A 14,951-nucleotide genomic window follows, 5' to 3' on the forward strand; every position below is an offset into this window, starting at 1 on the left:
GGGTATAAACCGCCCCGTGTTTACCGTGGAGCAAGGCCCACATCAGGAGAGCCAGCAGTATCCATTTTAAAGCAAACAGTATTTATTTTAAGACAGCAGCTGCCAGCCCGACCACATGATCGGGAGAAGGGGGCCCAAAGACAGATCCGAATACACACCGGACCAGACACTAGTCAGGACTCCAGACAATGGTCATGACTCACAGATCGAAACCCACTTTATAATCTCGTCAAGGTTCCAACTGACACACACCCATAACCTGATCATGCAAAACAGTCCTCCACAAAAGGCAAACACCAAACAGGATGAATCTAACAGACACTTTGGAGTAACAAAGAGGGGTGCTAGCCACCAGCCCTCACGGAGAGACAAGCAGATAGCACCCGGACCCATTTATGTAAAGATAAACAGCACACCTTTTGTGTATGCTGCCGACTCTCCGAGGACGGCAGGAAGCTTGACATTCACACATACTCCAGCCATGCTTACCACCATTCACACTCATTCATACCCAATCTCCTACATCCTGACTCATGAAGTATATAACTTGTAACATCGCGCGGGGAACGGGAGAGCGATCGAGATTCGGACCTCAGTTGGTCTCCGCCGGCGTTAGATACTTTAATAAAGTTACCGATTGTCGAACCGCACTCTGGGCTCGGACTGAGATCATTTCATCCGCGCTAACACCATCATAGGCCCCAGTGTCCTACTAAGCTCTTCTTTTTTTGTATATCTCTGCATTTAAAGATGGTAGCTCCAATACTTTTATCTTTGAGAATTTTGCCCCTGGCAACTTGCAAACTGGGAGGATGGGGGCTAAGAGGGCACTGTGTAAGTCTGGTAAGGAGCGGACATTTGTGTGCTCAACAACATTGTGGGAATGGGCAACACATACTCTATACAGTCCTATTGCTGGTAGGTTCAGTGTGGAAAGTGGAGGGGACCTCAGATGGAGTTGGGAATCTATTTGAAAGAAAATGGAGCTGCAAAGGATTTAACCTTCTGCCCTGGGTGACTCTTTGAGTGTGTCTAATGATTCTTAATTAACCTTGTCAAAGTGGTGACTAAATCTGCTGAGAAATGACCTTTTAGAGCAGCATGGTCTGGTGATCAAACTGTGTCCCTGCGTCATTCTTTAATGCAGCACACAGTTACTGCCATTCATCAGCTGTGTGTATTTTTAACTTGTTCCTAAAATCACAACCTCCCCTCTGCACTCTTGCTGGAGAGCAACATAATAATGGCTGCAACATTGTCGGTCTCTTTGTACCCCGAAAGGGGATTTACAGAGTCAGCTGAGATAAAGGAAACCAGTAACTTTATTTCAGGAACACCATCCCGTGGCTCCATCTTGCCATGAGGCCACAAGAACCTGTTATCATTTGCTGATATGATGAATGATGTGTCCCATTAGCTTGTGACACAGTCAGAGCTTTCTGCTTTATCACAGTGTGTCTATCCTTCTCGTGAAATTTAGGTGATGAGTGTCATTAATGTATTGGGCTTGGATGGAAAGTGGTAGCTCAACCTCCTCCAACAAGTAGTAACTATATCCTTTCAGGTAGTGTTATCAAAGATCGATCAGGATTAGGAGGCATGGTGAATCCCAATCCCATCCTCTTCCTGGGGACACTAAAGCCAGTGTTCGTCCCAAGCTGCCATTTCCAGCGACTGGAGACCACACCACCATTTGAGCAGATGGCCTTCCTTGGAGTAGGTCTTGCCTTAGCTGGATGAAGCTCTTGCTCTTTTCCTACAATGTTGTTAATGGCTGTACATAAAAACTCTTGTTTTTTCCATATCTGAAGTCGATGGGCCAACCGAAGCTCCACAGCGCAGCAGCGAAGGAAAGACCGGCTTCGGCAGCATTCTGAACATCTGACTCTGGACAACGACCTGAAAGAGGTACATGATCTTCTGGAATATTCCCACTTGACTATTCTTGTTCCACAGTGATTATAAGTGTCCTCATCCCACAGTGACCTTTGAGTGCTCTCACCCAACATTGTCCCCCCGTGCTCTTGGCCTGCAAAGACGCAGAGTGCCCTTGATCTGCAAAGACCCAGAGTGCCCTTGATCTGCAATAACCCAGAGTGCCCTTGATTTGCAATGACCCAGAATGCCCTTAGCCTGCAATGACCAAGCTCCCTTGACCTACAATGACCCAGAGTGCTGTTGGTCTGCAATGACCAGAGTTTCCTTGGCCTGCAATGACCCAGCTGCCCATGACCTACAAAAACCCTGAGTTTCCTTGGCCTGCAATGACCCTGAGTTCCCTTGGCCTGCAATGACCCTGAGTTCCCTTGGCCTGCAATGACCCTGAGTTCCCTTGGCCTGCAATGACCCTGAGTTCCCTTGGCCTGCAATGACCCTGAGTTCCCTTAACCTGCAATGACCCTGAATTCCCTTGGCCTGCAATGACCCAAAGTGACCTCATACCAGTTTGAACCCTGACTATTCATGTGCCAGTCCTGAGTGATGAGGATGATGAAAATAAATGGACCTGGCATTGCAACCACTATATTCTCAGGACTTTAACAGGGGGACTTAGTCAGCGAGGTGATTTTTATTCCAGCTTGACCTATGGAATGGTGAATAGGTGGAGGTTTGGTGAACTGTAACAGAGCCTCCTCTCTTTACCTTTACTAAAGAAAGGAAGAACAGACAGCATTTGGTTTGAAAGTGTAAACATCTGCAGTTCACAGTGGTTCATACATTTCCAACTCAGGTAAATGAATGGCTTGGAGAGAAACTTGCAAATGATGGTGTTCCCATGTATCTGCTGCCCTTGACCTTCAAGATGGTGATGGCTTGAAAAGTCTGAGGATCTTTGTTGGATTTCTGCAGTGCATCTTGTAGATAGTACACACTACTGCTACTGAGAGCCGGTGGAGGGAGTGGATGTTTGTGGATGTGGTGCCAATCAAGCGGGCTGCTTAGTCCTGGATGTTGTCAAGTCTGTAACTTGTCAACCCAGACCTGGATACTGTCCAGATCTTGTTGCATTTGAACATTGACTGCCTCAGTATCTGAGGACTCACGCATGGTGCTGATTAGTTACCACGTCAGCCCAAATTTGGATTGGATGCAGACTGTTTCGTTGAGGAATTGCAAATGGTGCTGACTTTCGTGCAATCATCAGTGAACATCCCAGTTCTTACCATGTGACATAGGGAAGGCCACTTGAAGGTGATGAAGATGAATGGACCTGGCACTGCAAACGCTATGTTCTCAGTTAGCCAAAGGCTGGTTTGGCAAAATGGGGACAATGTTCTATTTCGTCATTGTTTTTTTTTAGATTAGATTAGATTAGATTACTTGGTTAGCACTGCTGCCTCATAGTGCCAGAGACCCGGGTTCAATTCCTGACTCAGGCGACTGTCTGTGTGGAGTTTACACATTCTCCCTGTGTCTGCGTGGGTTTGCTCTGGTTTCAGCCCACAGGACAAAGATGTGCAGGTCAGGTGAATTGGCCATGCTAAATTGCCCGTAGTGTTAGGTAAAGGGGTAAATGTAGGGGAGTGGCAGGTCAGTATGGACTTGTTGGGCCGAAGGGCCTGTTTCCACACTGTAAGTAATCTAATCTGAACTCCCTCTAGGAGAGAAACTAATCTTGCTTTGGAAGTCAACTTGGTGTAGTGGGCGGCACGGTGGCACAGTGGTTAGCACTGCTGCCTCACAGCGCCAGAGACCTGGTTCAATTCCCACCTCTGACGACTCTCTGTGTGGAGTTTGCACATTCTCCCCGTGTCTGCGTGGGTTTCCTCCGGGTGCTCCGGTTTCCTCCCACAATCCAAAACTGTGCAGGTTAGGTGAATTGGCCATGCTAAATTGCCCGTAGTGTTAGGTGAAGAGGTAAATGTAGGGGAATGGGTCTGGGTGGGTTGCGCTTCGGTGGGTCGGTGTGGACTTGTTGGGCCGAAGGGCCTGTTTCCACAATGTAAGTAATCTAATCTATAAAAATGGGGACAATGTTCTATTTTGTCATTGTTGTCCACCCTCGAGCACTTCAAGGATCTCCTCAACTGAGACTCCAGTGTGAGATAAGACTGATTATGCTAATCGCCGAGAGATCTCCCTACTATCCACCACAGGGAAAGTAATTGCAAAAATCTTCTGAATCACTTCCACCTCCTGTTTCTATGTCAATTGGTGGGGATTCTATGGAGCTGTCTCCTCAGATTTGGTTGACCATTTAGCGCCTTTTCTCAGGGATTTATGGACATTCTCTCTGTGTAGTGAATTCAAAGACTTGAAGAACGCAGGATCAACCTTTGATGATTGTGGGACGAGTGCTGAGCCTAGTGACAAATTGGCATATCTCCACATTCTGGGAAATTAAAGGTGCCAGTGAGTCCTGAAACCTGAACGTGTTTACAATGTAGAATACTGGCAGCCTCCCCAGAGTGTAGAGGACACGCCCTTTTTCCTGTAATGTGTCAGCAGTTGAGTTGTTGTTAACTGCTGGTTTTGAGGAGAGGTTGTTTCGTTCGTGACCGTTAGCAAGGTTCCTCTGATTCCCAGACAGAAAAATAGAACATGCAGTTCATTTAGTTAGTCTCAGTCTAATCCCCAGTGGGCACAGGCTCAGAACATGCAGCTAATTGGGCAGTAATTGGCGTTTATTTGGCAGCTGTACACAGAGAGGCTTCAAAGGGATGTGACATGTACACAGGAGGGGTGTAGGCTTCAATGACAGAGAGACTGGGATGTACTTTGTGAGATATTTACCAGCTCAGCTAAAAACACTGGACTTGTTCTGGAGGATAGCTACATGGCTGTGAGCAGCTCTTCGCAATCTCATCATGTGTGTGTAGATTGTCAGGGGCCATTTTGATGGTGAGTGTTACCATGGGAACATAGGAATAGGAGCAGGCCATTCAGTCCATCAACATTTAACTAGATCATGACTGATCTTGTACCTGATTGCCCTTTTCACCTACTCTGTCCAGATCCCTTGTCTTTAGAGTGTAAAAATCGACTGATCTCTGACTTGAACGGACTCAGTGTCTGGTCCTTTCTGAGGTGAAGAATTCTAAAGATTCACCACCCTCTGGGTGAAGAAATTCTTCCCTGTCTCAGTCTTAAATAAATTGCACCTTCTTCTGAGAATGTTACCCTAACCAGTCCCCCACTACCCCTACCAAACCAAGGAAGCATCCTTTCTGCATCTACTATGTCAATCTCTAAGAATATTTTATGCTGAAATAAGATCACTGTTCAATCTTTAAAACTATAGAGAATATAGTCTTTCTCTCCTCACAGAACAATGCTGGGATTGGTCTTTGTTGCACTCCCTCCATGACAAGTATGTCCTTCCTTGGGTAAGGAGACCAAAACTATAGACAATACTCCAGGTTCAGTCTCAGTGGACCTCAACACACTTGCAATAATGATATCACAACTGAAGCTGCTGCCAATTTTTCACTTAGGAGCAAGAGTTAGTGGATACAACTCAGAAATGACTTCTGATATGCATCTCCTGTCTCTAATACAGGGACTCTGCTATCAACAGTTGGTTTGGTGTCCTCTTGTAGCGCAGTGGTACTGTCCCTATTTCTGAACTGGGAAAACCAAAGTTCAAGTCCCATCGGCTCCAGGGGTGTGTAATCATATCTCTGAACAGATTGATTCGAAAAATTGGTTAATTTTTTAAAAAAACGAGCTGCAGACCTCTGAGCCATCTTGTGGTGCAGTGGTAGTGTCCCTACCCCTAGACCATGAGGCCCAGTTTCTAGTCCCAGCTGCTCCAGAGGTGTACAGTAGTATCCCTGAACGGGTTGATTAGAGAAAAAAGTACATTATTTGTTTTAAAAAATCAATGGTTGGCTTGGGGCCCTCTTGTGGTAGTGTCCCTATCCCTAGACCCAGAGGCCCAGGTTCATGTCCTACCTACCCCAGAGGTGTGTAATACCATCAGAACAGGTTGATTAGAAAAATAGGTTAAATTTTTTAAAAAATCAACAGTTGACAGCAAAACAGTACACACAATCTCATCAGGTTTCTCTCAGGCCAACTCTACTCACCCCCCTGCGTTTTGCCAGAATGAATCCACCAGGTTTGGAAACTTTGCTTATCATTAGTGTTACTTTTGAAGATGGTTTGCCTTACTTTTTGTGTTCATGTGCCTCTTTTCTTTCCCAACTTCTGTTCTTTCTCTTGCCCTCGCACATTTTGCATTGACCTTTCTTGCCTTCAGCCAGCTGGAAGCCTCCTGGTCCAGCACAACTCTATGGCTTTCTGGGAGTGGGACCAGGGGCAGCACCCACCTGTACGACCTCCCAAAAAATCCTTCTCCGAGTGCTCACTGGTATGTCGGGCTCGGGCTCTGTGTGAAGGGGTATGATAAGACACTCTAATAATCCACAGCTTTGAGTCACGAGATCTGTCAGGCAAGCTCACTGAAGCAGGATTTGCACTTGGCTGACTAAACTCAAACTCCTTCTCCAACGCCTCTTTCAAGTATCTGATAAGATTAACTCAAAAGTCAGCATTGGTCACTTATCTTATTCTTTTCTGTTAATTAAGCGCTGGGGAATGGACATGATTTTTGGCCCTCCCAGAGCCAGAAAAGTAGGAACAGGAGTCAGTCATTTAACCCTTTGTGCCTCCCCCATAGCTTAGACCGTAGGTGATCTGCCATTGAACTCTTTTGCTTTTCTTCCAAGTACTCAGACTTGAAGATTGACTAATTGTGATCTTGAAAGCTCTGATCGTCCAAGTGTCCCCAAATTCTTGGAGAGAGAGTTCCAAGGAGCTTCCTGATTAGCCTGACTCTAATTTTCTAATGGTTTCCTCTTGTTCTAGCTAGCCCACACATCAGAGGAAATAAATCCTCCGTAACAAGGATCTTAAAACTCTTTTCAACAATATCTTACTCCAGTCACCCTTTAATCTCTGATGCTTAAGAGACATTTAAGCAACTTATCCTTTCACAATAAGCGGTCTTTTATATCGACCTGTTCTGAGATGTTATCACAGACCAATGGAGCAGGTGGGACTTGATCTCAGGCCTCCTGGTCCCTAGGTAGGGATGCTGCCCCTTCACAAGCGTCCTCACACTGCTGTTGCATGCTGGGTGAAGCCTCTATCTGCCCTGCTCCAATGATCAGCCCCATGTTACCCACACACCCCCATCCCAAAGGCTTGTTTCTTATTTTGCATAAGTCATTTCAGTTCGATGTTGCCAGTTTAATTCCAATTATTGGTGCGTGAGCAGTGGATTGTGCCATAGGCCTGCTTTGAGCTGGCATAAATGTGCTCCAACCCAGTTTTAAAGCGACTCTGATGTAGCAGTGACTCTACAGAATCTCCTTCACCCAACTGCACCTTACCTCACTGCGTCTCGCCAAGACTTGGTCTGTCAATTGCTCACCTTCACCTCCCCGCCTTGTATTCTCCCTGCACTGCTCATCCACTCAGACCTTCCTCATTGCTCAACTCATGTGATGTGATGCAGAGTGGCACTTGAACTTTGACTCCTCACTTCACCCTTTGACTGAACAACATGACTGTGCATTTGTGGTTTCCCGAGAAAATTAACCTGTTCTGTTTTGGTAATTTGTGTTCTGGAAAGCAGTCAGTGAAATCTGATTCTGTTTGAAGGCAGTAACGGAAAGAGGAAATGTCTGTCTGTCCTATAGGAAGGATTTAGTTCTGTAAAGAGATAAGGATGTGGAAGAAGTCACGGAAGACACTGGCTGTGCAGAAAAATTGTTAGGTCCAAACAAAGTCAATTGCTATGCGATCAGACAATATTACCAGCTTTCTCCTCAGCATTTTCTGTTGTTCACACTTAATGAGTTCTCCCTTCTCCTCTCCTCCCTCTCTCCTCTTCCACCCTTTCACTGCTCCTACCTCCTTTCCCTTTTTTCTCTTCTCCCACTTCCTTCTTTTCCTCCCCTGTCTCCTCTTCCTCCCCTTCCCCCACTTGCTCCCTTCCTCCCCTTTCTCCCCCTTTCTTCTCTTCAAGTTGCATGACTTCTGAACATTGCTGTCCCTGTCCTGCACCATTTATTCATCATTCCTGTTTGATGATCTACATTAGTTTGTGATCCAACAACACCTCAAATCCACAGTTCTTAAACAAAACCAGAAAGGGAGTGATGCTCAAGCCCTGGGTCTCATTGGCTTGACCAACGATTGGCATATTAAGAAAGATCTAGCCACATCCCTCTCCTCCCATCACAAGGAGTCACTATCTCAGGATAATGGGTAAACCATTTAGGACTGAGAGGAGGAGCAATTTCTTCAACCATTAAGCCTGTGGGATTTGCTACTATAGAAAGAGTCGAGGCCAAAACATTGTATGATTTCAAGAAGGAGTTTGACAGAGCACTTGGGGCTAAGGCAATCAAAGAATGTAGGGGAAAAGCGGGAACAGGCTATTGAGTTGTATGGTGAGCCATGAATGGCCCACTCCTATGTTTTCTGTGTCATTTGCATTCTGATACGGGTCAGCGAGGGATGATATCACAGGGGTCTGTTGGATATTTCAACGGAGCCAACGTCAATACATCTGCTCTTGTTAACAGAAATACATCCAGGAGGCCAGGAGTATTGGAAAAAGCCTACGGCAACCCAAACTCTCCGACCTCTCCCCTGCTGTCATTGCGCAGACTAACTGGAAGTTTGTCGAAGGTCTGCTCAAAGAATGTCGCATCAAGGTAACCTGTTTGTTTTGTTTTGTTTTTCTCAGTTATGCAAAGGTCAGAGTACAAAGTTAGGGCAGGTGAATGAAGTGGCTAATTCTTCCCCTCCCTCTTTCTTTTGCCTGGTACTGAGTTTTAATTCCTCATCTCAATGGGGTTTCAGCTGCTGTTGGGGCCTTCGGTACAGAGAGGTGGAGCTGTTCTGACTCCTGAACCTTGACAGGGTTCATGCATGAAGGATGTTCCCAGTGGGGCGGTACGGTGGCTCAGTGGTTAGCACTGCTGCCTCACAGCGCCAGGGACCCAGGTTATGATTCCAGCCTCGGGCGACTGTCTGTGTGAAGTTTGCATGTTTTCCCCATGTCTGTATGGTTTTCCTCTGGTTTCCTCCCACAGTCCAAAGATTTGCAGGTTAGGTGGATTGGCCATACTAAATTGCCCATATTGTCCAGGGATGTGCAGGTTAGGTGGTTTAGCCATGGGAAATCCAGGGTTACAGGGATGGGGGAGGAGGCGGTGGCAGTGTTGGTCTGGGTAGGATGCTCTTCGGAGGATCAGTAAGCACTCAATGGGCCTACTTCCACACTGGTTGGAAGAGCCACTGGGGTGTGGTTCCGCATGGAATGCTCCTCAATGGGTGGGTTTGGACTCAATGAGCCAAATGGCTTGCTTCCACACTGTAGGGATTCTACCGTTGTTTGATGTCTGTGAAGGTGGCAGGACAGAATTAAAAAGGCTGGTTTAAAAAAAATTCACTTGGGATCTTTGGCTTTATGAACAGCACACAAAATCCAGGAAGTTATACTAACCCTTGAAAGGTTATGCCTCATCTGGAATGTCATGTCCAGCTCTGGAATCCACTATTCGGAAGGATGTCAAGGAGGAGGCAGAGGGGACCTTAGGAAAACAGAATTAAATTAAAAAGTTGCTGTTTGTTGAGCACATTGGAGAAATCGGATTATTGTTTGAGTAGAGAAGGTTAAAGGAACTTTTGATAGAGGTGTTCAAAATCATACAAGTGAGAGAAATTAGAGAGGATCTGAGGAGTCAGATTTAAGGACATTTGCTAAAGAACCACAGATTTGGAAAAAAACACGTACCAAGTGATGATGATCTGGCAAATACTGCCTGAAACATTGGTGGAAGTTGATTCAGCAGTAGTTTTCAAAATGGATTTCAAAATTGCCAAGATGTCGGAGAAGAGCAGGCAAGTTGGATAATCGAATGGATCCTCGGTGAAAGCTGGTACAAGCACAGCGGGCCAAACCCCCGCCTTTGAAGCTGCTCTGTTCCCTGGCTCTCCAAGCTGGCATTCTGAAGTAGGGCCTGAATTGTCAATCTTAGGAGTTGGGCAGAGTTACTCTTAACTCAGCCAGACTGACAGCTGGGAGTTGTGAGGTAGCTGGCAAGAGTGCGAAGCAAGAATGGATTGGTGGGGAAGACATTATGAGTTAAAAGGCAAGGTATAGGGTCAAGAGATCTGCACACCAGTTAGTAACACACCCCTGGTAGTGTCCTCCAGGGATCTGACCTGAACTTTTCACGAAACAATACAGTGTTATGAACTATGAAGGAACTGAGAGGTACATGTATAGAATTGTAGAAAGCTTACAGTGCAGCAAGAGGCCATTTGGCCCATTGAGTCTGCACTGACAAGCATCCCTTCCAGTTCCAATGCCCCACCTCATCCTGGTAACCCTGTGTTTACCATGGCTAACCCACCCTGAATATGTGGAGAATTTAGCACAGCCAATCCACCCAACCTGCACATCTTTGGACTGTGGGAGGAAACTGGAGCACCCAGAGGAAACCCAGAGGAATCACTAAAAACCGGTGGAGAAACATATGTTTTTAAAACTCAACAGGTAATAGAATATTAACCATCATCCCAAAGGGGCTGAAATTCAAACAGTGGTTTTAAGTCCTGCTCCATCTGTCTGAAACCCTGGTTAGATCAGAGTGCACCTGAGAAAGATACAAATTGGAGCAGAGCAGTTTCATCACTTTGGCACCAGGCACAGAGGGTCAACTTGCAGCGATTGAACTTTGATTGTCTTGCGTACAGGAATGGGAATCTAAGTGAGCCGCTAAAAGATTTGGTAGGGTAGACAGAAAGGAAAATTTGTCGAGTGAAAAAATTCAGAAAAGTGGGATTAGCCATCAAGTTAAAGCTTAAATGTTCAGGACTCCCTTCCAAAGACTATTGAGGCTTGAGATCAGTTGAAAATTTCAAATTGTGTGATCGAATTTAAAAGGGATGGAAGTGAGGTCAGTAAACAGTGTTATAGATCAGTTCTGATTTAACTGAACGACATAGCAGGTTTAGATTAGAGTGGTGCTGGAAAAGCACAGCAAGTCAGGCAGCATCCAAGGAGCAGCAAAAATCGATGTTTCGGGCAAAAGCCCTTCATCAGGAATAGAGGCAGAATGCGGCAGGTTTGATGGGCTGCATGTTCTACTCCTGATCTAGTCGCTTGTGCCTGTTCTTGTCCATAATTACCATAGAGAGAATTCAACAGAGTCATTTGGTTGATACCGGAGATGGCAAGTATGTCCTATAAGGAGACATCGGTGTGATGGATTCTCTATTCATTAGAGTTTAAAACGATGAGAGGGGATCTGATTGAAATGTATACAATTTTAGCAGAGCTGGACAGACCAGCTTGTTTGAGAGTCTGGAACCATAGAGTCATACAGCATGGAAACAGAGCCTTCGATCCAAAGAGTCTATGCCGACCATGTTCCCAAACTCGAACTGGACATGTTACTCCAGAAGAGGCTTCACCAACATCCTGTACAACCTCAATGTGACCTCCTAACTCCTAATCTCAAAGAGGGGACACAAGTTTCAAGAAATGGGGTAAATAATGTAGGACTGGAATGAGAAGGATTTCTTCATACAAAGTGTAGTTAGCCCGTGGGATTCTTAACCACAGGGTGTTGCAGAGACCAAGTCACTGAATGCACTCAAGAAAGAGAGAGATGACACTTTCAATTGTAAAGCCATCAAAAGGTACAGGGAAAAAGTTGGAATACAGCATTAAGGTAAAGGATAAGCCATGATAATATTGAACGGGGGCCCAGACTCAAAGGCCAAATGGCCTACTTTTGTTTCCTACGTTCCTATGAATCTTAGCTAAATGCTCATCAAACATACTGAGGCATCTCCTGAATTTAAAAAAAAAATGATCTGGAGTTTGTTACCTTGTGGATAAAGGTTTCTTAATTGAGCACATGCAAGGGACAAAGCTCCTTCAGTGGAGGTTAATTTGTGTTTCTCAGAATTTCAGATTTCTTGTTGTTCTCTAACATGTTCTTTTATAAGTTGAGTAAGATTGCTTTCAATGAGCATCAAGGTGGGTTGAATATATTTGAATGTAGAACAAAGAGGCATCCTGTTAAATCTTTTCATCTCACATTTAGGACAGAAATTTAAATCAAAAATTAGGGGCCATAGTACACGGGTGCATTCTCCATGGCAATGACTCGACCAATCAAAGTCAATTGGTCAAGCAAGCAGCACCTTTTCCTCAAGCAGAATAAATTGTGGCTCACTTTAGGATTTGGTATTCTTGTGATTCTGTCCTGATGAATGCAAGATGAAATGTTTGTCCAGCGGGTCTCTCTTGTCGATGATATTCCAGTTGTGTAACACCAAGCGACTAACTGGAGGTCTTCTGTTGCAGACTAAACGGATGTTGGTGGAAAAGATGGGGCACGAGGCAGTGGAGTTGGGACATGGAGAGGCCAATATTACTGGCTTGGAGGAGAACACACTGATAGCCAGCCTGTGTGACTTGTTGGAGAGAATCTGGAGTCATGGTCTGCTTATCAAACAGGTGTGTCTTTCAGAGTGGCTCTGCCTGACCCTAGGTTTAACATTGTGCACCATGGAGTGCAGGACTCCCCATGTTTCAGTGGATCACTCAGCATTTGTTCTTTCCTCGTTTAACACAGGGGAAGTCAGCTCTCTGGTCACATCTACTGCACTATCAGGAGACTGAGGAGAAGCGAGAGGCAACAGTAGAGACACCAGGTGAGCAAATATCTGCTTGCAAGAAGTGGCTATCAATCGCATAAGTTGAAGGGGAGTAATGTGCTCAATAAATGAGAGATTGAGGTGGGGAGAGGGATATGCGGTGTCTGAATTAATAATAGGTTGAAACAATTGCAGCAGTGTTTGTTAGATGGCAGTGAGAGCTGCAGGAGGGATGAGCTACCTGACAACAGCATCATGGTACCAATCACCATGCATTTGGGAGACAGTGAATAAGAGCTTGGTGGTAGTAGGGGACAGTATAATAAGGAGGATTGGCACTGCTCTTCAAAAGAAAGAGTGTGAGACAAGTGGTCGTGTTGTCTATTCTGGGCTAGAGTTGTCTACATTGATACCAATGACAAGAACTAAGAAAGAGGTTCTGCTGAGGGTTAGGTGCTAAATTATAAAGCAGGACCTCAAAGTTGACATAGAAGCAAATATGATCAGAGAAACGATTGAATGGCTCAACGACTGGGTGGGAGAATTGGATTTGAGTTTGTGGGACTTTGGCATCAGGACGGGGGAAAGTGGGATCTATATCATTGGGATGATCTACACATTCTGGGAGTGGTGTTCTAGCAAGCTGCAGAACTAGGGAAGGAAGAGAAGTCTCTAAACCGAACAAGGGGGGAGGGGGGGGGGGTTGAGGAAACAAGCTTGGGTAGATGTAGCAAATTGAGTGGAATGGTTGAGACAGACAAGCAAAAAATAAATATTGGAAATGAAAGACAGGGAACGATAGGAAGGGACAAAGAAGAAAAAAAAATCTTAATAATTCACCACAGTCTAGAACGAAGTGTTATGATGCCAACAAGAAGTTGAAATTAAAAGCTGTATCTGAAAACTCGTAGGATGCATGAAAATATTCATTGATTAGTAGTGCTCATTGAATTGAATTGACATTATCTGATAGCCGCTATGGAGAAGTGGCTGCAGGATTATAAGGATTGAATCCTAAATATTGGGAGTTGTATAGCATTTGAGGAAAATAGGAAGCTAGGGAAAGGTGGAGGGTGTAATCAAAGATGCATTTGTGTAATACATGAGCTTCATTGAGATGATCAGGATTTCGGTGTAACTGAGGAATGGTAGAACAAATAAGTCACCAGTGGGAGTGATTGATAGATTGTTGAATAGGAACCACAATGTAGGAAGAAGAAACAATAAAGGAACAACAAAAATCAGGAGTGGCTTTAGTCTTCACATAATCTGGAAAAATCAAATTGGCAGTAGTAGCATGGATGTAGAGTTCATAGAATGCTTTTGCAAAAGTTTCTTAAAGTAGCGCATTCTGGAACCAACCAGAGAGCAGGTTATATGAGACTTCGTATTGTGCAATGGGAGAAGGTTAATTATTGACCTTTGGGAAAATGACACTTTAAGGTAGCAGCAACTACGATATGAGGTTGGAATTATAAAGAAAAAGTCCAAGGAGAGGATTTACTATCATTGCTAGCTGAAGAAGTTAAGGGAAGCATCAAACTGAAGGAAAGAAAAATCATATAATAGTGGAAAGGTGAGTGGCAGGTCAGATGTTTGGACAGGATATAAAAATGGCAAAGAATGATGAAAAAAAATTAATCAGGAGGAACAAATAAGGTATGAGAGGGAACTATCTCAAAATGTAAACAAAGATAAGTAAGAGTTTCTACAAGGATTGAAAAAGAAAGAAGAGTAAGTCCAGTGACTGCTGGTCATCTAGAGGTTGAGACTGGGAAGTTCCTAGTCATAGAGTCATAGAGATTTACAGCACAGAAACAGACCCTTCACTTCAACTCATCCATGCCAACCAGATATTCTAAACTAATCTAGTCCCATTTGCCAGCACCCGGCCCATATCCCTCTAAACCCTTCCTATTCATATACCCATCCAGAAGCCTTTTAAATGTTGTAATTGTACCAGACTCCACCACTTTCTCTGGCAACTCATTTCATGCAAGCACCACCCTCTGAGTCACAACGTTGCCCCTTGTGTCCCTTTTAAATCATTCCCCTCTTGCCTTAAACCAGTGCCCTCTCGTTGTAAACTCCCCAACCCGAGGGAAAAGACATTTGTCTATTTATCCTATCCATGCCCCTCATGATTTTATAAACCTCTATAATGTCAGCCCTCAGGCTCCAACGCTCCAGGGAAAATAGCCCCAGCCTATTCAGCTTCTCCGCATAGCTCAACCCCACACTAGTAAACAATAAGGAAATGTTGAATGAAATGAACAAATTATTTGCTTCTGTCCTCACTGTAGAAGATACAAAATAAT

The 14,951-nt window shown here is 44.8% G+C and overlaps 1 protein-coding gene across 4 annotated transcripts in view; it reads left to right on the forward strand.

Annotated features, from left to right (window-relative positions):
- LOC140458230 (DENN domain-containing protein 5B-like) overlaps positions 1 to 14,951 on the forward strand; it is a 297,730-nt gene that overhangs the window by 243,983 nt on the left and 38,796 nt on the right. For all 4 annotated transcript variants that reach the window (XM_072552507.1, XM_072552508.1, XM_072552509.1 and 1 more), the window contains 4 exons: positions 1,812 to 1,908; positions 8,538 to 8,669; positions 12,341 to 12,493; positions 12,612 to 12,690. In XM_072552507.1, coding sequence (XP_072408608.1) covers positions 1,812 to 1,908; positions 8,538 to 8,669; positions 12,341 to 12,493; positions 12,612 to 12,690 — 461 coding nt within the window. The remainder of the gene's footprint in view (positions 1 to 1,811; positions 1,909 to 8,537; positions 8,670 to 12,340; positions 12,494 to 12,611; positions 12,691 to 14,951) is intronic.

The sequence above is a fragment of the Chiloscyllium punctatum genome, chromosome 32 (genome assembly GCF_047496795.1).
Source record: "Chiloscyllium punctatum isolate Juve2018m chromosome 32, sChiPun1.3, whole genome shotgun sequence".
In the NCBI taxonomy this organism is placed as follows: Eukaryota; Metazoa; Chordata; class Chondrichthyes; order Orectolobiformes; family Hemiscylliidae; genus Chiloscyllium; species Chiloscyllium punctatum.